Consider the following 25,397-nt stretch of genomic DNA (forward strand, 5'->3'; position numbering starts at 1 on the left):
AGTATTATATGAAATGTTGAAGGGTCTTGAAGAAGAAGAAGATTAAAAAATATCAACAGCTCTGGCTGGTTTGGCTCAGCAGTTAGAGCAACATCCCATGGACCACTGAGTCACGGGTTCGATTTCAGTCAAGGTCACATACCTTGGTTATGGTTCATCTCTGGCCCTGGTCAGGTCATGTAGGAGGCAGCCAGTTGATGTGGTTCTATCACATCGATGTTTCTCTGTCTGTCTGTCTGTCTGTCTGTCTGTCTCTCTCTCTCTCTCTCCCCCTCCCACTCTGATAATAAACAGAAAAGTATCCTTGGGTGAGGAATAAAACAAAACAAAAAAAAAAACAATAAAATGGCAATAAATGCATATCTATCAACAATTGAATCTACAAACAAAATGAGCAAGCAGAACAGAAACAGACTCATAGATACAGAGAACTTTTGTTGGCTGCCAGATGGAAGGGGGGGGTTGGATGAAAAAGATGAAGAGAGTAAGAATTACAAATTGGTTGTTAGACTGGTGAACCTCAAAGGGAAGGGGGAGGTGGGGCAGGAAGAGAGAACCCAAAGAACTTAAATGCATATATTCATAACCAATAGCCAGAGACAATAATGCGTGGACGGCAGGAGGAGGGTGGGAATGGGGAGAAAGGAGTCAAGGGAGGAAAAAGGGAGGGACATCTATAATACATTCATCAATAAAGTTTAAAAAGAAAAAAAGGAAAATAAAAATAAAAGACATTCAATAAAGCAGTAATTATATATCTGTTGATGAAAATATAGTGTATAAAGATGTAATATATGACAGCAACAACACAAAGAAGGGGAGGGAAAGGAGCTATATAGAAGCAAAGTCTTCATGTACTACTGAAATTCAGTGGATAGTAACCAAAAATGGTTGTAAAGTTCCAGGACAACCACTAAAAAATAACATGATAAATTAAAGAAAAGGGTAAAATGGTACAATGGAAAATATCTAACACACACACACACACAAAAGGTGGAAATGGCGGAATAGAGAATAAAAACGACAGAAGACAAATAGCAAAAGGGCAGATATAAATTCTACCTTATCAGTAGTCATATAAAATGTAAATGAATTCAACTCTTACATTAAAAGGTACAGACTGGAAGAATGGATAAAAAAGTATGATCCTACTATATGCTTCCTAAAAAGGACATTTTATATTCAAATATAAAAATAGGGTAAAACTAAAAGGAAGTAGCCCTGGCCAGTGCAGTTCAGCTGGTTGAGTGAGTGTCATCACATGCACTGAGAGGTCTGTGATTCGATTCCCGATCTGGGCACATGCCTGGGTTGTGGGCTCAGTCCCCAGCAGGGGGTGTGCAGGAGGCAGCCAATCAATGTTTCTCTCTCCTTCCCCCTTCCTCTCTTTAAAAAAACAAAAAAAAAAAAAACACAATGAAACCATAATTAAAAAAAAAAACTAAACTAAAAGAATGTACAAATATGTATCATACGTACTGTAGCCAAAATAGAGCTAGAGTGGCTATACCAATTATCAGACAAAATATACTTTGAGACAAATATTGTTACTAGGGACAAAGAATACACTATGACAAAAGGGCCAACTCATCAATAAAATATAACAATTAAAGCAAACATACAGCCCTGGCTGGTTTGACTCAAGAGTTAGAGCGCCGGCCTTCAGACCAAAGAGTCACAGGCTGGATTCCAGTCAAGGGCACATACCTTGGTTGCAGTTTGGTCCCCAGTGCTGGTCGGGGCTATCAGGAGGCAACTAATCGATGCGTCTCTCTCTCTCTCTCTCTCTCTTTCCCCCTCCCACTCTGTCTGAAAATAAATGGAAAAATATCCTTGGGTGAGAATTAATAAATAAATAAAGCAAACATACATAAAACAGAATTCAAAACATCTTAAGTAAAAGCTGAATTGAAGAATAGACAATTCAACAATAGCTGAAGACCACAACAGTCCAATTTCAATAATAGACAGATCAACAATGAAACAGAAAACTTGAATACTATAAAGCAACAAGACCGATAAGCCATCTATAGAACACTCCCTGCTGCCAAGGCAGAATATACATTCTACTCTAAAACATATTGAACATTCTCTAAGATAAACCACAAAAAGCAAGTCTCCAAAAATTTAAGAGGATTAAAACCGTAACAGCTATGCTCTCTGACAAAAATGTAACTAAATTAGAAATTAATAATAAAATTGAGGATTTCACAAATATATAGAAATTAAACAGCACAATCCAAAATAATCAATCAAAGTATGCACATTTACCATTCCACATTATGATTAGTATATTATACAGAAAATAAATCAATTCATTTCTTAAACAAAATAGCTAAACTTATTTTAACAACTCATATTAAACAGCCGAACAATCTTTTCTACAAGAAGTTTTTTATTAAGAAAAACAAAATATCAAGTTTCAGTTTCTATACAAATTGCACTCCAAGTTTGAAAGAAAGAAAAAAAATCATAAAATTTAGAGCTGGACTGAATTATAAAAGCTCTCACTTTAAAATAATAGAACTTTGTAACATATACATTCCTGAAATTACAGTTATCCTCTGCCTAAGGTAGGCTGATGCGTCCTACCTAGTAAGTTTTCACTTGCCTATTCATTTAAAATTCATACAGAAACACCCATATGTACCACCCCTCATTTTCCTCCTAAAAACTTCTTTATCACCGTCAATTTTAAGTGTTTTAAGAATTTAAAGAAGGGATTTTTTTGTTTCTTTGTTTTTGCTGACCTTACTATGGGAAAGGAGAATATTCTGTTTCATTGGTATATTTGGCATGTGAAACTAAAGAGTAACTGCTGTTTGATGTCAAACCAAAACAGTGATATCCTGCTATAACCCAACTTATCTTTCAGTTTCGCTCCATATATGTAAATATATGTACTGCCTTTGAAAAATAACAGAAAGCCTTTTATGTTCAAAAGTAAATACTGTAAAAACCTTGTCCCCAAAATAATACAGCTATGGGTCAAGCCCTGATACAAGAAAATAGGTTTGTAATGGGGATCGTTATATTGTCAAAGTTAAGCGTCTCCTATAAATTTGATTTGTAAGACGTTTTTTATTCACGTGACATAACAGCTTTAGATAAAACTTCACAATTCAAACTTAATTACTGTAAAAGTCAATGGAAAACTTCCAGTTCCTTCAAAATGGAGTAGCTTCATTCCTCCCAGGTCCTCCCTCTAACAATTAAAAAATCCTGGATATACTACAACAAACAAGAATAGTAATTACCTGAAAGGTAGAGAAAAGGGCACCAAACTTCCTAAAGACATCAGGTCTTGAGGAATGCAAAGCAGTGAGTTCCCTGGGTTTTCTTACTGTCTCCCATATTTCCCTAACAAGGTGCTGCTCCAGAAGCCTCCAATCCAGGATCATCAACCGTCAAAAAGGAAAAAAAAATCTCCAAGAAAAGCCTTTTCCTCCTAGCCACAAGTCTGAGGGAAAGGATAGCTTACAAATAGAAACCTTTTCAGCACCCACCACACTCCAGACAAACATCAATGGAAAATCTGCACGCACAAACACATGTGAGCTCTCCAGTTTCAGTGGGCAAAGCATGCACCTAATCTTCATACCCTCTTCTCCTCAGCCAGAGTGGGGAGCAGGCAGTGTGAATCCAAGTCCCCTAACCAGGGTAGTGTTGGCAGGACAAAACAGGCAGCTGATCTTCTAACCCCCACACGGGGGTGCTCCAGTTCCCCTGCCAGTATAGTATGGATGAAGCTAAGCATGAAGCTGATTTTCCAGGCCCTGCAGAAGCAGGGAGAGGGTGGTTTCAATACCCCTGCTGGGTTAGTGGTGAGGCTGAAAGAAAGAGGAGCTGTTCTTCTATGCCTCACACCCAGTAGACACAAGTGGTATTCAGATTCACTCATTTAAGGTAGTGTCACAGCAGGGTCAAGTGCAAGCTGGGCCCCCACCATCACCCAGAAGCAAAAAGACTTAACAAAGTTGTGTGAAGCAGGATTAGTCACTACTACACTTCAAAATACAGCCCTGGCCAGTTTGGCTCAGCGGTTGGAGCATCGGCCTGCGGACCAGAGAGTCCCAGGTTCGGTTCCTGCTAGGGGCACGTACCAAAAAAAAAAGAAAGAAAAACAAAACAAAATACATACACACTGGCCCAGTGTCAACAGAAGCCAGTGAGTAGCTAAACCTGCACCCCTGCATCAACAAGACTGAACAAGGTGGTATGAGTTGGAGCCAGTCAGCATTCTACTTTCCCCCCATCCCTAGTCTCAGAAGGGCTGTGGGGAGCTGAACCTCTACACCTACCCAGCAGGGAGATTGAATGAAGCCAAGTTAGATGGAACAGCCAACAATCTGTTTCATTCATTCTCTGGTGCCAGTGGTGTCCAGGGAGCTGAGCTTCCACCACCCAGCACCTGACATCAACTCAGGGAAAGTGGTACCAAGTAGTGAGCTTCTGCTCCATCCTGCAGAATCAGAGTGGTGTGAATTAGCCCTTCACCTCTCTCTTGCCGCCCCCACCCTCAGAGGCAAAAAAAGTGGTGCAAACTGGTGCCCAACTTTTGCCAGGGTGGTTGTCAGTAGGGCCCCAGTGAGAAGCTAAACATACACACCTACCCAGCTCTTACACTACACCTCAACAAGGAGACTGCCTACTATAACAAGGAACAAATGGGATCCACAGTTCTAATATGATATCCACATCCAAAGTACAACCAAAATTCACTCACCATACCAAATACCAGAAAAGCATGATGTGAATAAGAAAAAACAATCAACATATGCAACACTGAGATGAACCAGGATTTTGATGAAATATCTGATCAAGACTTTAAAGCAGTCAACATAAAATGCTTCAACAAGCAATTACAACTGTTCTTGAAACAAATGAAAAAAAAATGGAAAATCTCGGCAATGTTATTTTTTTTAATGTTTGTATTGATTTTTTAGAGAGAGAGGAAAGGAAAGATATAGAAACATCGAGAGGCTGCCTCCTGCAGGCCCCCTACTGGGGATTGAGCCTGCAACCAGGGTATGTGTCCTAACCTGGAATCCAACCAAGACCTCTCAGTCCACGGGAAGACACTCGATCCACTGAGCTACACCAGCCGGGCAGCAAAGTTATTTTAAAAGAACCAAATGGAAATTATAAGACAAAAAATAAAATAGCCAAAATAAAAATTCTCTGGATGGGCTCAATAGTAGAAATGGAAATGGATAATAGAGTCCATGAACAGATTAACAGACTTTAGTTAACCTGTATGAGGAAATAGGCAGGGAAAAAAGTAGGAGCTAGGATTCTTAACAGAGACCCAGAAGACTGGGATTTAAAAGTATTCAAAGAAAACAGTGATTGAAAAATCCTGAAATTTGACAAAACACATTAACCCACAAATAGAAAGCTGAGTGAACCCAAATAAAATAACACTACAGACAGCCACACCAAGATACATTGTGACAACTTCTGAAAACTAAAGATAAAAACTCTTGAAAGCAGCTGGAGAAAAATGGTACTTTACTTATAGAGGAATAACCAATTTAAATGACAGCAAATTTCTGATCTGAAACCATACAGAACAGAAAGTAATAGCAACATTTTTCATATACTGAAAGAAAAGAACTATAAACAATGAATCCTAAATATGGCAAAAATACCCTTCAGAAATGATGGGAAATAAACACAATCTCAGAAAAACTAAGAAATTTGTTGTTAGCAAACCTACCTGAAAGAATGGCTAAAAAAGTTCTTTAAACAGAAAGGAAATGAAAGCAGAAGGCTGGGACTTCAGAAAGGAAAAAAAGAACACTGGAATAGGTAAAATTAGGGATAAGTATAACAGACCACTATACTAAGCATGAGTTTCACAAATCCTATTTGCTGGCTGAAGCAAAATTATCACACCATCTGATGTGGTGTTCAATATTATGCAGAGAAAATGCTTAAAATTATATTTTAAAAGTAGAGAAGGAGAAAGGACCTAAATGGAAGTGAAATTTTTGTACTTCACTAGAAGCAGTAAAACATGCATACCAGAACATGGTGGTAATAAATTAAGAAATCTATACAAAGAGATATACTTAAAAACACTACAAATCAATCCAGCCAGTGTAGCTCAGTGGTTGAGCATCGACCCATGCACCAAGAGGTCCCCGGTTTGATTCCCGGTCAGGACACATGCCCAGGTTGTGGGCCTAATCCCCAGTGTGGGGCATGCAGGAGGTGGCCAATCGATGTCCTCTCTCTCATCGATGTTTCTATCTCTCTCTTCCTCTCACTTCTCTCTCTAAAAATCAATAAAGGAAATTTAAAAAAAAAAACACTACAAATCATGTGGAATCCCAAATACATATCCAGATAACCCATAGGGAGGTAAGAAACAGAAGAATGAGAAACAGAGGAAACAAACAAAACACAAATAATAAAATAGCAGACTTAAGCCATAACATATCAATAATTACCCTAAATGTGAACAGTCTAAATATACCAATAAGAGATCAGAAGAGATTTTTTTAAATGATCTAACAATATGCCATCCACAAAAAAATAAATAATTTTAAATACAATGATATAGGTAGATTGAAAGCAAAAGTATGGAAAAAAAGACATACCAGTTAAATATTAATTATTTTAAAAAGCAAGAGTGGCTATATTACTATCAGATAAAGTGGACTTCAGAGCAAGTAAAATTACTAGTAATTTTAGTAAGACAAATAAACATTACATAACGATCAACCCACCAGAAAACATGACAATACTAAATGTGTACACATCAAATAATGGAGCCTCAAAATACAAGAAGCAAAAACTAATAGAGATTAAAAAGAAATAGTCAAATCCACAAGTATAGTTGGAGACTTGGCAACACCACACTCTTAATAATTGACAAAACTACTACACAGATTTTTCAGCAAGGATACAGAAGAACTGAAACACAATCAACCAATAGAATCTAATTGTCATGTATATAACATTCCATCAAACAGCAGAATATACGTTCTTCTTTTCAAGCACCCATGGAACAGTCACCCAAATAGACCAAATCTTGGATCATAAAAGATGTTAACAAATGTAAGAGAATGGAAATTATACATGGTAAATTCCCTAATCATAATGGAATCAAGCTAAAAATCAGTGACAATGATTTCTCTCTCTCCCTCCCCAACCCACCACCTTCTACTCTCTCTAAAAATCAATGGAAAAAATATCCTCAGATGAGGACTAACAAAAAAAAGAACACATTTACAACTGAATGACACTAACAGTTTTAGCAATGTAGAGAAAAGACAGAATGAAAGAAATAGGTAAAAGGGAAAAAAAATAATAAAAGCTTGTAGAAGAAAGTGGCAAACAGCCCATAAATTGGCTAAGAAACTTAAAATTGTCTAAATAAGGGATTACTCTCAGTCTTCCAGGTTATAGTTCTTAATTAGGTCCCAAATGTCAGAATGGGCCAAATCAGGCCCAAAAGTGAAGTCATCAATGAAATACATGCTAAAAATCAAAATGAAGGAGGGTACAGTGACTTTCACAAAGTCACCTAAAATGCAAAGCAATAGGATCTAATAAGAATACACTTCTACTTCATTCACTCCTATCTCCACTGAAGGACTATGAAATTCAAAAGTATACCAACTTGACATGGCCTTTATAGGTATCTATAGCTATACACAAATTAATATAAAATCTATCTCTAGTCAACAAAAATATAATTATGATATGTTAACTATCGGTGTATTGTATTACTTTTAAAGTAATACATGTCTATGGTTTAAAAAACAAAAACAAAAAGCAGCAGTACAGAAATCTATGAAGTATAAAGTTTGAAATCTCTCCTCCTCCTCACCCAAGAGGGTTTTATACTCCAAGATGACCATTATTTAACTACTACTTCAGTATCATTCCAAAACTCTGTCAGAGAATTTTTTATTGACTCATGAACACTCGTTCAGGGATCTCAAGGTAAGAACCCACAACAAAAATAAATATTACTAGAAAATGATACCAAAGAGAGAGAGAACACATAGCACATCATCCTGTGAACATTTCTAAAAGCTAAAACCTAATTTTAAATTTTGTTTTCCTAATAAAAAATAAATAAAAAAATAGATGATTCCCTACTAATATCAAAACCAAGAAACATCACCTCCACCCTGGTTGATTGGCTCAACGGTAGAGCATCATCGGCTCACAGACCAATGAGTCGCGGGTTCGATTCTGGCCAAGGGCACATACCTCGGTTGTGGTTCAACCAAGGCCCTGGTCAGGGGTCATGAGGGAGGCTACTGGTCGATGTGTCCCTCTCACACTGATGTTTCTCTTTCTTCCTCCTACTCTATCTGAAGATACATAGAAAAATATCCTTGGGTGAGGATTAAAAAAATAAAAATAAATACCACCTCCAAGAAATACAATCAAGAAATAATCCCAATCCTATAAGAACCATACTACTGAAGCCCAATTTAGGGTAGAACTTTGAAACTCAACTTACAACTTAAAACTGCCCCAAGAATAAACGAATTAACAGAAAATGGATCCAAGAAGGCAGTATCTTGCCCACCTCTAGCACTACCTATCCAGGGAAAGACAGTCCAAACCATGAGTCCCCAGGCATGAGGAAGTAGCAGATGGGGTCTTTTGTTTCTCTGCTGGCACTGGTGTTCAAAGTGTATAATTTGTTAAAACATATACCTGGATAAATGGAATAGGTTGCCTGTAAATTAAGCTAGCCCAGAAACCATTCTGCAATATCTCACAAATGTGAACACTCCCTATTTAACTCACAAGTGCACTAATTTTTAAATGTCTGACACAGAGTATGTTGCACGATATAAATTCTTATTAAATGTTTTAAGGGGGAAAAATACATCAGAATACAGTGGGGTCTCAAGTGCTTTTAGTTAATTTTAGCCTAGCAACTATCAGTTGACATTTAAAGTTAATTCTAAAATTCTAATCTAAAATCCAGAGGCTGTTAGTTAATTTTTAAAATTCCCAAATCAGGAATATACAGTCCAGGAATAGTTTAATCTAAAAATGAGAGACTCTAGGACATTAGCCAGAATGGCACTCTGTAAAGGCAATGCTTCTCTTGCCTTTACTTCAGTCAGCCCTGGAATGTGTTAGGTAGCATAAGAGTTATTAGAAGTTTTTATCAGGGAAATAAATGATGTTCAAGTTATTGTAAGTTGGCAGAAATACTGTAAAGGCACCTCCACCTTTGCAGTAACAGTCTAAGAATCAGCAAACTCAAGGATCCTAATACTCTCCAGAGTGCACATGTAGTCTAAGAGTTCCCATTCACCCCTATGTTCCACCACTGACCAGGTGACTAGTGTTTTTGTTTTGCTAATCATGTTTTTATGGGTAGCAAAAAAAAAGTCATTCTAACTTGTAACTTATTAAGCTGACCTTTTCATAAACTGTCAGGACACTTCACGCTTCTTCTGCCACTGATGTTCCTGTGTTAGTCATCCTTATACTTACCTCACCCCTCTTAGGAAACTGTGATTTCAATGCAGGTGAGAGATATCTATTATTATCTTCATATTCCCTGCATAGAAGACTTGTACTTAGTATACACTTGTACTTAGTATAGTATTTGTTGCTGTAATTTATACTGTCGACAAATTACAAACCAATATGGAAAACTGATACAATTATATGTGAAGCTCCAGTATGACTGAAGACTGTCAATTATGCATTCATTAAATAAACTCCATTAATTAAGTAGTCTACAAATAAATACATGTTGGTCTTAAATAACCTAACCACCATTTCAATTCTTAGAAAACTTGGTGGTGTTTTCATAACATAAATTAGCTCTCTGGATACATCTCAAAAATATTATAAATAATGCACAGTGTTATCAGTCATTAACATCAATTTCAAAGAGCTCAAGGCATTACAATGAGTTTCAAAGTAAAAATAAACTTACCAAAAACCTTTTCAAACCTGCAAAATAAAACCATTACTATATAAAACAAAAACTAAATGTTACATAATCAAGTCAAAAAAAAGATGTTTTATTCTGTAGCTAGCCAAACACTGAACCTTCCATTTGGTTTAAAGTGCACTCCACTTTACCACCTAAGTCACAAAAACTCATCTCTCAGGCAGTTTTTCTTCAACAACCTAAACAATCTAGAGGTGGCAGTCAAATGTTCCCTAATCATTTCAATTTGTAATTGATTTTACGGAAGAACTATCCAGTGAAAACGAAAGCCAGAACTTAAAAAGTATCTGTGTGTATATATACATTCCTGCAGTTCTAATTTGTGCCCAGACATGCAAACATTTTCTGTAATCTCTTATTACCAGGAATATATCAAAATTTTAGCAAATGTGTATAAACTGCATGAGACTCTGTCCAGGTAAACAATAATGATTATAAATGCTTAGAAGACAACTTTCCAAACTAGAAAATACTTTTTAAAACTCATCAAATTAAAAACCTAATTTTCAAACACAAAGCATGACATTCTGTGGTTACTTTTGTAACCCAAACAGTAATCTTTAGCAATGGAAATAAATATATTCCCGCAAACAAAAAACACACATAACATAGATTTTTAAACATCACCAATATCCAAATATTATAATATAAAAAAAGCCACCTCTAGAACTGACCTAATAATTTTCCCATATCATCTACATGCAAATATAAATATACTTCAAGCACCTAAAGAGAATGATGAAGTATTTTGTTATGATTTTTACATATTTCCTATTAAAATAAAAGAATCATAATTTCTGAATGGAAAAAAAAAAAACTTCAAAATGAACAATTATGTATTTTAGCAATAGTTTCCTGATACACATAAGATTCTCCAGCCCTGATGAGTGAAAAAGGTGAAAGGGATTAAGAAATAAAAATTGACAGTTATGAAAATAGTCAAGGAATAGAGTCAATATTTAATAACTATGCATGGTGCCCGATTAGTAACAGACTTATTGAGGTGATCACTTCATAAGGTATTTGAATGGCCAATCAGTATGTTGTACACCTGAAACTAATACAATATTATATTGTGAAATGTAACTGAAAAATAAAATTTAAATTATAATAAAATAAAGCCATAATTGTAAAAATAAAGCTATAATTTTAATGGTATTTAAAGATTCCCCAGGCCTTTAGCATATTATAACCATATATATGCTCATAGTATTACCACAGTTCTACTCTTATTATACTTATGCTATATATCACTCTACATTATACTTTAACTCGAATCCTTATTCAACTGAAAACAAGATTAACTGTTTTCAAATGATACTTAAAAAAATGATCATAGTTAATTTGTTCAAGTGTTTCAGTTCTTAATTGAGTAACTTCATTTTAATTTTAAAATATTAGAATCCTGAATTATTTTATAACCAAAGATTAATGGTCAGGATTACTTTAAAAAGCAAAGTGGTCCAGATCATGCTGTATTTCAAGAACTCTGATTAAGCAACCATTCACTGTTTACAATCTTTTAAAAAATATTTTAAAGATATTACTACAAAAATAATAGGCTGTATTACTCATTTATTTTTTTAACCCAAAACCCTAAGCAATATATATAAAATGGCAAACATACAAAAATTCTTTCTATCAATGACTCTAATATAAATGAATCTTACAGAACATTCAGAGACTAAGAGAAATTAGCAGTTTAAATAAAATATCCTCACATCTAGAAAAGGAACACGTAAATTCAGGGGTAAGAGACATTTATTAAATGTTTTAAACTTTCCAAAGCGTTTTAGTCAAGCACTCTTTTTAAAAAACCTACAAATTTGAATTAAAAACTTGAAAGATCCAATTATATATATAGAAATAAGAATTCTTTAAAACAAGTACTAATCGTTAAGTTTCTGTCAGAAAGAAAAAGAAAGTCATACAAGGTGCAGACTGAATTTCTCTGGGGAAAAGGAGGGAAGTAATGACAAAAATCCGAGCTAAAAAGAGAATCATGGGAATACCTCAATTCCATTATTTGTCCTCACCTAAATAGCCTGAACCTACCCCGACAAAGAAAAGCCAACTCTTGTTTTCAAGACTTCAGAGAATAAGAATTCTGAAACCAGCACAGTTCAACATTCCACCAAAAAAAAAAAAAAAAATACTGTTTCCCAGGACTATTCAAAAGATGGACAAAACTAAATAATTCAATACTTCCTATAGAAGAACTCCGGCTCATTCATTCTATTCAAAATCAAATTCAAACACATGGTGTGAGGTTATATAATGTCAAGATTTACATTACACATTTCACTGGTATATTCAACCTCACAAAGATGCAACCAAGAACTGCATGAAGCTGCAAGCACAGACTCTAGAATGTTTGACTGTAATATTAAAGCTAATGAATCTTGACCGAAATAGGTAGGACCTCACAAGCATTCAGTCTGAAGTAATAAAGATTTTTTTTTCTTTAGCTCAACAAAATACTTAGTAGTTCATCAAATTACCCAGTATTTTATGAAGCCTTAAGTCTTCCCCAAAACATAATGAAGCCTTGCAAGTTTCTCATTTTTAAGATGTTACTGTATTCCATCAAGAAAGTAGCACACACTTTCATAAAAAATTTTAGAAAATGTTCAGTTCTTTAAAATTTAAACTCAATAGTGCATAATAACTTCAGGGTTCAATATTACAATCTGAAGTCCAATGTTATGCATCATTCACTATGAATCCATCTAAATATAAGCATTCTGTGACATGAAATTTTCAACTAGCATTTTACACATAAGCCACATAAAACATCAGATTTCATTTATTTCTTTATTACTGTAACCAAAAGCAATCGATTTGGCCAAACTTTTCCAAATCAATTATCTTTGCAAACAATTTTACCAACCCTGTATTTGACCTGCATTATTCACTCCAAAATAAAATAATGCTCCTTAAAATTAAGTTACTTTGTTTAATCTTTCAGAATGACAATTTTGACAGTAGCCAATTATTTTTAAATAAAATATAGTAAATACTCAGATTGAAAATTTTTTTAAAGGCTTAAATTACTGACGCTTAACAATTTCAGAGCTATTTTCCAGCGATAATTTTAATAAAGCCAATTAATACCTACACAGTCAAAGTTTAATTCAAGTTATCTGTATGGGTCAAAGGGACTGGACTTACTGAAAAGGGTTATTTCTGTTCAGCTTTCTGGTCATTATTTGTGATTGAAACCCCTTATACTTATTTACTTTGAAACAAAAACAAAAGCATAATTACAGATAAAAGGAATCAGTGACTCTCCTAAACCAAACTACAGACCAAAATTCAGGACAACTGAATTAAAAAAAAAAAAAAAAAAAAAATCAATTCAAGAATAAAATGTTAAGCTGTAATCATTTCAAACTTTCTTCTCAATTGCAACAATAAAGCTAGGTAGGTGTCAAATGCAAGGCTACTGATTTCAGCCAAAAGAAAAAATGTCTAATGGCTGTCACAAACACTCTCAAGTTTCACGGTCCCAATCGAAGAAAAAATACAAATACCATTTCAATTAGGTTTTGGTCAGGAGACACGAACTGATGCAGGCAGATGGAGACTCAACAGCCTTTGTTCAATATAGCTTACAGAAGGGTAACTAAATGTGCTACAGGTTGATAAGCATTTATCAGGCTTATGAATGCTTCCAAGCTTGAGAAAGGTACAAGAATTCTATATGCAAATCATCTTAGATAATTTGTATTGAACACCATCGAGCTACACACTCCGAAGGAGAGGCCTATTCATGGCTACTATTTATTTCCATGTTTACCTCTCCTCCCTCCCCCAAACCCCCCCCCCCCCCGTTCACTTTCTCCTCCCACCCTGTCCCGCCATCTTGGGCCGATAGGAGCAGCCATTACTTAACTAAATGACAGTGCCAACAACTTTCCACACAAATAAACAGAAGCTACACCCCGAATCTCCCCACCCCGGCCTCCCCTGTCAGACCCACAGGAAACGAGGTTCCAAGAAGAAAACACATTCACAGATAATTGCAGGATTTCTATGGCAGAAAGACCCAAAAAGTAAACAAGTCACCTAACTTCAGGTAAAACACACACCAAACGAGATGCACGTCAACAGCCCAATGCAAACTCTTCACCGCCCTAAACTACGTGCAACTTCCCCCTTCTGGGAGCAGGGACACAAGAAAGCCCAAAACGTTTGTTTACCGGTAGATATCACGAACAGCCTACCTGAAGGAAAGGAATAAAAACCAGGGAGCCAAGTAAGTCGGAAATTCGGGGGAATGTGCACACATTTACGATCCCTTGACCCAAAACAGGAACCTCGGAGATCATCGGTCTAACCCTCCAAAAAGCCGGAGAACCGACAATTCTGTCTACCCAGTTGAGCTCGGCCCCAAAGCCCTACGATCTGTTCCTCTAGCTACAAGCGGAGAGGGCGATTTCGCAAGGGAGTCAGCGAGGTATCCGGAGAGCAGAGGCAGGAAATAGTTTTCCGGAAGCCCCTCGACCCTCGTTCGCAGCCACAATGAGCGCTGGCCCGGCCGCGGGGACCTGGACGAGCGGAGCGAGCGGGGTGCCGGCCACTGAGACCGTGTCTGCGCTCCGGCCCGCGGCTGCCTTACCTTGCCTAATAGGGCCTTCGTCCTGGCGCCATCTTCATGAAACCTCACGAACCCGAAGAGGCGGCTGTGGGAGACACACACGCGGCTCGTTAAAGCTCCGGGAACGCCACTAACCCAACCCAGCCCGAGCCCGAGGCCCCGCCAGCGGCTACTGCACGGAGAGTGCATAGCCGAGGTGCCCGCCCCGCCGCCGCCAGAAGCGAGCCGCGCTCGGGCCGCCCCGGAGAGCGGCGCCAGCTCGTCCGGAGCCGACCGGGCGGGTGACCACGGCCCGTACCTGTCCAGTCCGCCGAGCGCCTCCCTCTCCTCGGCTGTCAGGCTGAGGGATGCCTCCTCGCTCTCGCCGCTCGCTTTTCCCGCCGCCATTTTCTTTTCCTCATCACCGAAAGCGGCGGCGGCAGCAGCGGCGGTAGCGAGCGACACTCCGCAGGATTTCATGGAAACGCTGAGAATTCACAACTCCAACGCCGACACCCCCCCCCCGGGCCGGGGCCCGCAACGACGCCCCCAATCTCCGCGCGGGACCGGCACACCAACTTTATCGCCGCCTCCTCCTCCGCCGCGGGCGGCAGCGACGAAAAATCCCAACGCAGCGGCGGTGAAGGCGGCGGCGGTAGGGGCTGCGGAGCCCCCGGGTCGGCAGCAGCAGCGGCTCGGCTGTAGGGTCACATCGCGGGGGCGGGCGTGGGGCAGCCACGGGTGGGGACGGCGGGAACAGCCGGAGCGCACGGGATTGGGGGGCACGGGAGGGATTTGTTGGAGACACAAACTTCCCCGGCACCAGCACAAAGTTGTTGTAATTGTGTCACACAGCGAACCCCACGCCGCCGCCGTGACCCCCCCTCCCCGCCCGGCCAGGGCTGCCAATCGGCACGGCCCGCTTGGTTCACGTGACCTTTGTTGACTCGCGTCAGCGGTAGCTCCACTTAACTTGCTAGCTGCCCGTGCCCCGCCCACCGAAGCCGCCACCGACGGGGAGCAGGACGCACACCAATTCTGGCCGGTGGTTGGCTGCTAGGCCCGTCTATCAGGGCGAAGGGTTGTCCACCAGAGGGAGCAGCTGGTTAGGTTGTGCTGGTTAAATATACTGGGGCAGAGAATAGAGGGTCTGGGCCATGTCACCTCGGGAGCTGTGGCGGGCCCGGGAGGGGGAGGGGTGTAGTGGGGAAGGGCGAGGTCCGGCACCGCCCGCGGCGGGCTTGAGCTGAGAGTGAGGACGCCATGGACCGCTTTTGCCCGGGAATTCAGAGATGGACCCAGCCCGCGGCTCCAGCAGCCCTGCGCTCGGGGAGTCCCGGGTTCCCCAGGGCCGGGTAAGGGTCTCGGGGCACGGCCCCTGACCTCCGCCCTCTGAAGAAGGCACTCGCTTTTGGCACCGCTGGAAATAATGGCCTCCGCGAGGAGCGCGCTGGGGAGCGGCGGCCGGCCCCATGCCCCGGGACTCGGGTGCCGCCCTGGGCCAGGCCTGCACTACCGACCCCAATACTGTCACTCGCGCCGAAAGTGTAGGGGGAAAGGCTTCCTGAGAGCCGGAGGGAATGAAGAGTCGCCCACCGGGTCTGGCTCGCTAACCACGGCTCCCCACCGCCGAAGGTCTGTTGGCGGCACTTTGGGACCAAATTTTCTTGCTACCTGCGTTTTATAGGTAGTTCATTACGGTATTGTAAGAAAAAGCAATGACGAAAATCTGTTAAGTGCGATCTCCAGAATGTTGGTTTCTATTGCTGTGATCTCAGTGGGGCCTGCATGGAAGAGTTGGGGCTGCTTGGGGACAGGCCTGAGGGAAAACATAGTTAAGTTTCTCCTCACTGTTTGCAACCCAGAAAAGCCTTTCCACCCCCTCAACATGCCTTAGACAACAGTAACACTTTCTTGCTCTGTGTCTCATGCAAATAAAAAGTCACTAGTTTGGTTTTCAATCCATAGTGTAATTTAGACAAAAGAAAACATTTTTGCCGCCCGTTACTGTTGTCAAACGACAAATTTAGTAAGATATGTCTCATATAATAGATACATCTCTTTAGGGAAAGGAAAATATTAATTAATGGACATACGACTTGCTAAACATGGACTCATACTTTCAATAATGTAACCGATGGACAAGATATATTTAACTTGGATTTCAAAATATAAGGAAGACAACTCAGTGCTGACTCAGTAATCCTAACAGTAGTCAGTGAGAAGCTATAGAAATTCGAACTGATTTTGCAGAGACAGTTTTAAATTGTTCCCCCCAGACAAGTAACTAGTTTTATATAGATTATATTTCATTTTTAATTTCTCTAAAACACATTTTCCATTAGCTAAATTAATACATGCAGCGTTAACTTTGTCACAAACAATGACCTTCAAAGCCTGGGAGATTTTGACACCACTCTCTCCCCCACCATATACACGCACACATTCACACACACTTAGACGTGCCCAAGCAGACATACAAATTCTGCAATTTTTGGCCATCTTCCTGGAGTTGGCGGTTCTTGACTCAGGCCCTTTACAAGGACTATAAAGCTACCCATCCCCAACCCCTCAGAACCTTTCCCAACACACAGTCATTACTAGGAAATAGCAGCAAAATTGCATTGCATTGCATGTATGCAATGGGTGGGTTGGAGTCAAGCACACCTGGAGAAAATCCTTACTCTGCACAGGCTGTGTGACGTTGGGAAAGTTACTTACCCTCTAAGCCAGAGAACTCTTTGTCTAGCCCAACTACAGATATCCATCCTCCATCATGAAGTTTGAGAAAATGTTTATACAGTAACAGGTCCTTCTGTCACTATGTAATTTTTTAGATATCAAATGGTTTAAAATCTGTCAAATGTACTTGCAATAGGTATGAAGGTTTAGGTAGGTCCTCACTGAAAAGAGAAATGGGAAATGGGATAAATGATTTATAATTATTTCTATGAAAAGTAAATCTGAAAACCCATATGGAAGGCAGAGTGGTTGAATCAAAGGATTATGGATTGTGGAATCATACAGACCACTTGATAGCTAGATGACTTTCAACAAATTAGTCTAGTTTGAGCTGCAGTTCCCTGATCTGTTAAAAAAAAGAAAATATAGCCACTTGACAGCACTATTTTGAAGATTAAATGCCATTAGGTAAGTAAAGTGCCAGACACAATGTATTCAAAGACCTCAAAAAAAAATAAAAAGGTTGGAATTTCTAAAATCTTTTCTAGCTTTCACTTTCTAGGTTCTGTGTCAATCACCACTCTACCAATCACTTCCTCCTTATCCCTCCCAACCTCTGCATAAGCCCAACACGAGTCCTAACCTACTTTTTGGGGGGGGGCATATAACCCAACATTGCTACAATCTCTCCATTATTGTAAAATTAAACCTTTTATTAACTAGTACTGATTCTTGTTTCATAATTCTAACTTAATGCACTAGTAACTGTAGAGAATAATTTGAATTTACCAAATTGATAAGATTAATAATATGCACAGATAAATCAGTATTTTAAAATTATATAAAATTTGTACCATGCTGAGTGGTATGGACTAATTAGTGCATGGACTAATTAGTACATAATTTGTAGCACTATTATGTTAATACTTATGTAAGTATCATCAATTAATATCAGAAGCAGCCCATTCAATTATAGAAAAATAAATTGAACTTCTTTTAAACAACTAAATATTTAACCTAAAGCACTGAGGAATATGCAGTTCATTTATAACATTAGTGCCATGTAAACCTATTCAGATAATAAAAAAAATCAGATAATAGAGTCATGATTTATCTAGTCTTACAAATAGAACTATACTTATCCTGTACATCAAGATCAAAAGTAAATTTTTAAAAATTTACTAGCTCTTCCCATATATACCTATGTGGAGGAAAGGGGCCAAAATAAACTCACAGAAATTCTTCACAGGTTTGAATGTTTCTTACATTGACAACTAGTGTCTTAAAGATTGTCCAACTAATGTCCAAACACATTGATGATAAAATAAATATAGGGTAAGGGTTGAGGGGTGATAGGGAGCCAAATACTGACAGATTTTCAGTTATTACAAAAACTTTAGTTGTCCGAATAGTTTTGGGACTTCTGGAAGAAGCCATGATACCCACACCCACCAGGAATCTAGACTTCCACCCTCACCAGGCTATAATGAGGCACTTTAAATCCCCACCACCACCATACTGGGGAACCTGGACTTCTACCCCCACCCAGCAGTAATGAGGCAGTACTCCTGCCTGCTGAGTTGCTGTCAGAGGAGGCCTAATGGGGAGTAAAAGCATTCATCACTGTCTAGTGGTAATAAGGCCACCACTTGATGTGTCAGTGGAAACAATGTGGGGAGCAGTAATGAGGCACTCCTACACCTCCCAGTCAAGGTGCTATCAGTGGAGACCCAAACTCCCATCCACACTCAGTAGTAACAGGGAGACCCTCCCCCTCCACCAAGGTCAACCAAGGTTAGGTGGGAAACCTGGGCTTCTCCTAACTAGCATTAACAAGGCAGTGCTTTCCCTTTCCCCACCAGAGTGATGTTAGAAAGGACTTGAAAACAAGATTTAGATGAGATCCAGGGTCTCATAACATAATACCCAAAATGTCCAGGTTTCAATAAAAAAATCACAAATACCAAGAACTAAAATAATCCCAAATTTAATTAGAAAAGACAGTCAACAGCCCTGGCCGGTTTGACTCAGCAGTTAGAGCGTCGGCCTGCGGACCAATGAGTCAGGGGTTCGATTCTGGTCAAGGGCACATACTTTGGTTGTGGTTCATTCCCGGCCCTGGTTGGGGTCGTGCGGGAGGCAGCCACTCGAGGCAGCCATTCACATCAATGTTTCTTTCTCTCTCTCTCTCTCTTCCTCTCCCTCCTTCCCACTCTGAACAAAAATGTGCCACTCGGGTGAGGATAAAAAAATATAAGAAAAAGAAAAATGACAGTCAACAGATGCAAACACTAAGATGAATCAGATGTTCAAATTATATGACAAGGATTTTATTTTATTTTTGGTACATACCACTAGAGAGAACCGAACCCAGGACTCCCTGGTCCACAGGCCGATGCTCCAACCGCTGTGCCAAACCGGCCAGGGATATGACAAGGATTTTAAAGCAGTCATTATAAAAATGTTTCAGTGGACAAATATAAACCCATTTGAAACAAATGAAAATCTAGAAAGTCTCAGCAGAGAAATAGGAAGTTTCAGAAAAAAATCGAAGATACAAAGAAGAAACAAATGGAAATTTTAGAACTGAAAACTATAATAACCCAAATTAAAAATTCAGTGTGTGGGCTCAATACCAGAATGGAGGGAATAGAGGAAAGAATCAGTGAATTTCCAGACAGAACAATAGAAATTGCCCAATCCGAACAACAGAAAATAAACTGAAAAAAAATAAATAAACAGAGTCTCAGGGATCTGTGGGAGTATAACAAAAGATCTAACACTTGTGTTATCCGAGTTCCAGAAGGAAAGGAGAAGTATAGGTCAGGGCCCAAAAAGTATGTGAAGAAACAATGGCTTAAAACTTCTCAAATTGACATGGTCCCTGTCCTGAACTCTCAGAGAGTTGTATAAATAAATTCTTTATCAGCTAGGGCGATCAGATAGAGCTCCTAAAGAATAGAAGATGGGCCCTGGCCAGTTTGGCTCAGCGGTTAAGCATCGGCCTGCGGACCAGAGAGTCCTGGGTTTGTTTCCCACTAAGTCATGTACCTCGGTTGCAGTTTGTCCCCGGCCCTGGTTGGTTGTGCGGGTGGCAGCCACTTGATGTGTCCCTTTCGCGTCAATGTTTCTCTCTCTCTTCCTCTCTCTCCCTCCCACTCTATCTGAACAAAAAAACAAAAAAATATCCTCGGGTGAGGATAAAAAAAAAAAAAAGAAAAAAAAAGAACAGAAGATGGATTGGTAGGAGCCGGAAGATGAATAGGGAGGCGGGGTATGTCCTAGGCAGAGGCCGCAACATATCTATAAAAGCTCAGAAGCCTAAGAATACGAGCATTCTGGTAAATTCAAGAAGCTGAGTATGGCTGTGACCAAAAGGATAAGGGTAGGATTGGGAATTGAAATTGGAAAATTAGGCAGTACCATTAAGAGTCTAGAAAGGCATACTAAAGAAGCATACCAATGGTTAAAGTGATTTTAGGCATGGAAATAATAACTGTAGGGTTGCTATGGGTGTTAGTGCCGCTGCTTTAAACAGAAGGTTTCCTTTCACCTGGGATCAGCAGCTGGTACCAAGCTCAATAAATACTGGCTAGTTGGCTGTTCTAGCCCTTTTGCTGGACCAGGGATCAGAAAACCATAACCTAAAAAAAAAAAGAAAAGAAAACCATAACCTACAGGTTAAATCCAGCCTGCCACCTATATTTGTACAACCATTTCATCATACATGAAATTCAAATTTTGATGTCCATAAATAAAGTTTTATTGGAATACAGTCATGCTCATTCATTTATGTATTATCTATGGCTGCTTTCACAAAACAATACAAGTTAAATAGTTGCAACAGAGAATGTATGTGATGCTCTCATCACTTCACATGGCTGCTTAGTGCCCTACAAATCACAGTGATGCTCTTATAACTTGGCAGTATTTCAACTCCCATGCATATAACACCATGACTTTTTTTATTACAAATATATCCCTATTATGTCAAAACAGAAAAAAGAGAAAAATGGACCTCAAATGTCATGCTTTTAAGGCACAATGGAGTGTGGATTGTTTCATCAAATTTGGTACCAAAGCATTTATTATGTAATAACACCAGATTTTACTAAAAGAAAACAATCTATGTTAACATTATCAGACTACACTCATCACAATATTCCCAACTGACAGAAAAGCAACAGTGAGAACAATTAAAGAATTTAAAACAGAATATTTCATCACAGCAGAATTTCTTCACAAAAATGAAAATGAGACTGCAATCAAAGTAATTTTCTGAGTAGCTCATTTCTTAGCCAAACAATGTTTCATTAAATTGTGTTTGAGTGCAACAGTAATGTGTCCAGAGAAATTAAGACTATTAGCCTTTCAGCTAGAACAGTATTTGAAGAGTCGAGGATATTGGGAGCAACATCAGGAGTCCATTAAGAAGGCAATTAACTGAGTGGTTTTCCTTGGCTCTTCATGAGTTAACAGAATACTAAATTGTTTATTTGAGGATTAAATGCCTTGGTTGAAGTGACTGAAGACCTATGTGAATAGTCTGCATGGAATAATACAAGAAAAAATATTTTCAAAGAAGCTGAAAAAGCACTAATTTGCTACAACATGAAGTGGAACCTGCTAAGATGTGTTACAATTGATGGTAGTAAAAATATGTATAAAGTAGAAGAAACACCTTGAACAAATTGCAAAGCCTGTGGAAATGTAAGGTATTTAAATCCAATGGCTATTCATTGTATTATTCATCAGTAATTCCTTTGTGGTAATATTTGAACTTGTGTGTTATTGAACCAGTAATGTCAACAGTAACTTCATTTGCTCTCATGGATTAACATCATCAGTTCTGTGAATGTGTATCAAAAGTAGAAACTGAATATACTGACTTGCTGTACCACACACAGTTCAATGTTTTAGCAGTGGCAAAGTTATATTGTAATTCTTTTGAGCTCAATTCCAAAATTCAAAATTTTTGAATGAGAAGAACAGCATTCAACCACTGTTATCAAACTATGAATGGCTTTGGAAATTAGCTTCTGCAGGAAACTTGTTTAATGAATAACATCAATAACAAGGTAAAATAACACTTACAACTTTTTTTTATCCTCACCCGAGGACATTTTTCCATTTTTTGTTTAGATAGAGTGGGAGGGAGAGAGAAAGAGAGAAACATCGATGTGAAAGGGACACATCGAGTGGTTGCCACCCACACAACCCAACCAGGGCTGGGAAAAAACTACAACCGAGGTACGTGCCTTTAGCGGGGACCAAACCGGAGTCTGTCTGGACCACAGGCTGACACTCTAACCGCTGAGCCAAACTGGCCAGGGCCACTTACAGACAAATTGTACACGATAGTAAAGAAAGCCATTTTGATGACAACTAACATTGCTTTAATTATAAGTAATCTCAATCCTCTTTATACACTTCCATGCTCTCAAAAGTTAAAATAAGAAGCAAATTATCCATTCATATACAAGTTTGCAGCAGATATATTTTTCAAGCTCAAACTACACTTCCAAGCAGCATTTTTCAGACCTCAATGCAAGTGCAAGGGAAATTTTAATATTTCAAAATTCATTTAACTGTGCAATTGAGGAGTTTCTACCTAACCATCGATTGGAGGTGATTAATCTGCAATGTAATGACATACTAAAAGGCAAATATCAAGAGAAGAATCTAATAGAATTCTGTAAATGTCTTCCATGCAACGAATAGGCTCAATTAAAATCATATTCACATTGATGTCAGTGTTTGGAAGTGCCTATCTGTATGGGAAGACATTTTAAAAATGAAATACATAAAATCCCATTACAGATCAGCATTAACAGGTGAACATTTGCAAACTAATCTGATGATAGGGAATTCTAATTTTGAACCCTAATTAAGCAAACTGTATTCCAAAAACAAAGAATCCCATTCTTCTCATTAGTAGACCTGTATTACCAAAAGTTGTACTCAATTATTGCTATTAGATTTTTAACTTCATCAATAAAATATTTTGGAAATTTGTTTTCTCTCTTGTTATATAAATACCTACATATTATCTTTGCTTTTGCTTCCTGGTCTGCAAAATCTAAAATATTTACTATCTGGTGCTATACAGAAAAAATTTACCAACACTTGGCCTAACTAATTGGTTCCATAGGGGCTTCCAGTTCAAATTGATATATTGCTATTTGCCCCTATGGGTATCCTGGCCTAACTTCTCACAAAAATCCCCTCAAATACAAAAATAAAAATTAAAAAGGCAAGATTTCACAATATCAAAGACTAAAACTGACAGTTAACCTAAGGTCTTGATCTGGGAAAACTGATGTTAATTATGAGGCAGATGGTCCTAAATGGGTGGATCAAGAAGATACCAGTCATGGTTTATTTTACCTTGGCTTTATTTCCTAAAAGACACTGACTGAAAAAGGTAGGAAGCTGCTTATTTAAGGGCCACACCATACCCCCTGGTGACCCACCATCTGTCTCTCAACCCACAGATTGGTACCTAAACCAAGAAGAGAGGGCAGTCTCTCTACCCTTGAATGCTACTCACCAAAATACTGATCTCTACCACCAACCCCACACCATATCCCCCAGGCCTCTCTATTTCCTATTTTTCTAGGCAGATAGATAAAATAAGTGAGCATGAAATAGGAGAGAGATTTGAAGGACAAGAGAGGAGACTTAGATTTAAAGAGCGCAGTCCTTATAAGCATAGCTGGCTTCATGGGAATGTAATGGGTGCAGTTGCCGTGACAAGAAGGGCCTCATGCTTGGTTTAATGCTCTGCTGTCACCATCTTGAAATTCTTAATTTTTGAACAAGGGGCCCCACGTTCTCATTTTGCATGTAACTTTTCTGAAAATTATGTAGCTGGTCCTACCCAAAACTTTAAGGAAAGCCCAGCATCTTGAACATCCCTGAGAGAAGTCTGGCTGGAAACTGTATTGTGTTATATATCACATTAGTAAATAAGAGGTTCATGAGGTGAAGTCAGACAGCTACACACTCAAGATGAAGATTCTGCCATTACTTCTGTAGACAGATGGTGGGTTCAGGGGTAACTCACTCAATCACCTGTAGACAGATTGAGCCCACAGAAATCTTGTCTTATTTGAGGGTAAGGAGAATAATCAGTTTTCCAGAGTTAGGGAAAGAGAAAAATCAGAAGAATCAGAGGAAACAAGAATTCTTCCCCAGGGTCCAGGAGAAAAATTTTAAAAACCTGTTTACATCCTTAAAGCTTCTGTAAAAAAAAAAAAAAAGGAATAAAGAAATGATACATACTGAGGTATAAATCCAGTGGGATGAGATTAAAAGAAAGATGGATAGGGTAAGGAAAATGAGCAAGTAGTTTTAAAAAACAGAAACAAAATTAAACTACACATTGGAGACAGTAAAAAGGAAAATTTATCTGGCAGAAAATTAAATTCAGTGTCAAGAACAAAGCTGATGCTAAGAAATTAAATGGAGATAAAAAGGCAGAGATGGAAACAATGAGAGAGAAGATGATAGCTGTGGAGAAAAAGTGAAGAAAATAAAGAACCAACATATGGATAATTTGTCTTCCTAAAAAAGGGGACAAAGGCAAATGAAAGAGATGTAATAAAAATAAAATAAAACAGACATTTTCCTCTGTTGAAGAACAGTGTATGTTGATTGAAGACCTCACTACGTTGTAGGCAAAGACAATAAAAAGGGAACTACAACTAGACACATCATGGCAGAAGTTCTAAGCTACAATATTAAAGTATCCATAATTGTTCAGGCAAAAAATATGAACTCAGATTTCCCAGATAAAAAACAATCATCCATCTGTCTGACTTCTCATATATAGAATTTTAGAGAGAAAAATTTGTAACCCTAAAATATAATATACATCTGAGTTGTCTTTCAGGGCAAAGATGTCAGAAAAACACTCTTTGCTATTTAAGGAATAATGAAATATATCACCTTCTTGAAAAAAAGTTGATTTACAATCTTTTTACCAACCAAGAGATGAAGTTAAAAAAAAAAAAGCTTAAGAATAAAGTCATGGAAGGAGCAGTATGAAGCCAAAATAGAAGTACATCTAAATTATTACACCATATCTAATTATAAAACTAAATCTGAATCTCATTTTTTTACTCAAATTAGATACTGAATTTTTAAAATGGTAATAAAACTATTTGAATCTAAAACCCAAGTTAA

The 25,397-nt window shown here is 38.5% G+C and overlaps 1 protein-coding gene across 17 annotated transcripts in view; it reads right to left on the reverse strand.

The window, feature by feature from the left end:
• Positions 1 to 15,365, reverse strand: part of KDM6A (lysine demethylase 6A) — a 270,740-nt gene extending 255,375 nt beyond the window's left edge. For 5 of the 17 annotated variants that reach the window (XM_036270305.1, XM_036270303.1, XM_036270296.1 and 2 more), the window contains exons 1-2: positions 14,848 to 15,363; positions 14,571 to 14,634 (exon numbers count right to left, since the gene is read on the reverse strand). In XM_036270305.1, the coding sequence (XP_036126198.1) occupies positions 14,571 to 14,634; positions 14,848 to 15,008 (225 nt within the window). In that variant the 5' untranslated portion in view covers positions 15,009 to 15,363. Of the gene's footprint in view, positions 1 to 9,480; positions 9,563 to 14,570; positions 14,635 to 14,847 lie in introns of those variants that run through there. The other 12 variants (XM_036270298.1, XM_036270301.1, XM_036270299.1 and 9 more) reach the window with 8 other exon arrangements.
• Positions 15,366 to 25,397: the final 10,032 nt, after the last annotated feature.

Source organism: Molossus molossus, unplaced genomic scaffold (genome assembly GCF_014108415.1).
Source record: "Molossus molossus isolate mMolMol1 unplaced genomic scaffold, mMolMol1.p scaffold_m16_p_2, whole genome shotgun sequence".
Lineage (NCBI taxonomy): Eukaryota > Metazoa > Chordata > Mammalia > Chiroptera > Molossidae > Molossus > Molossus molossus.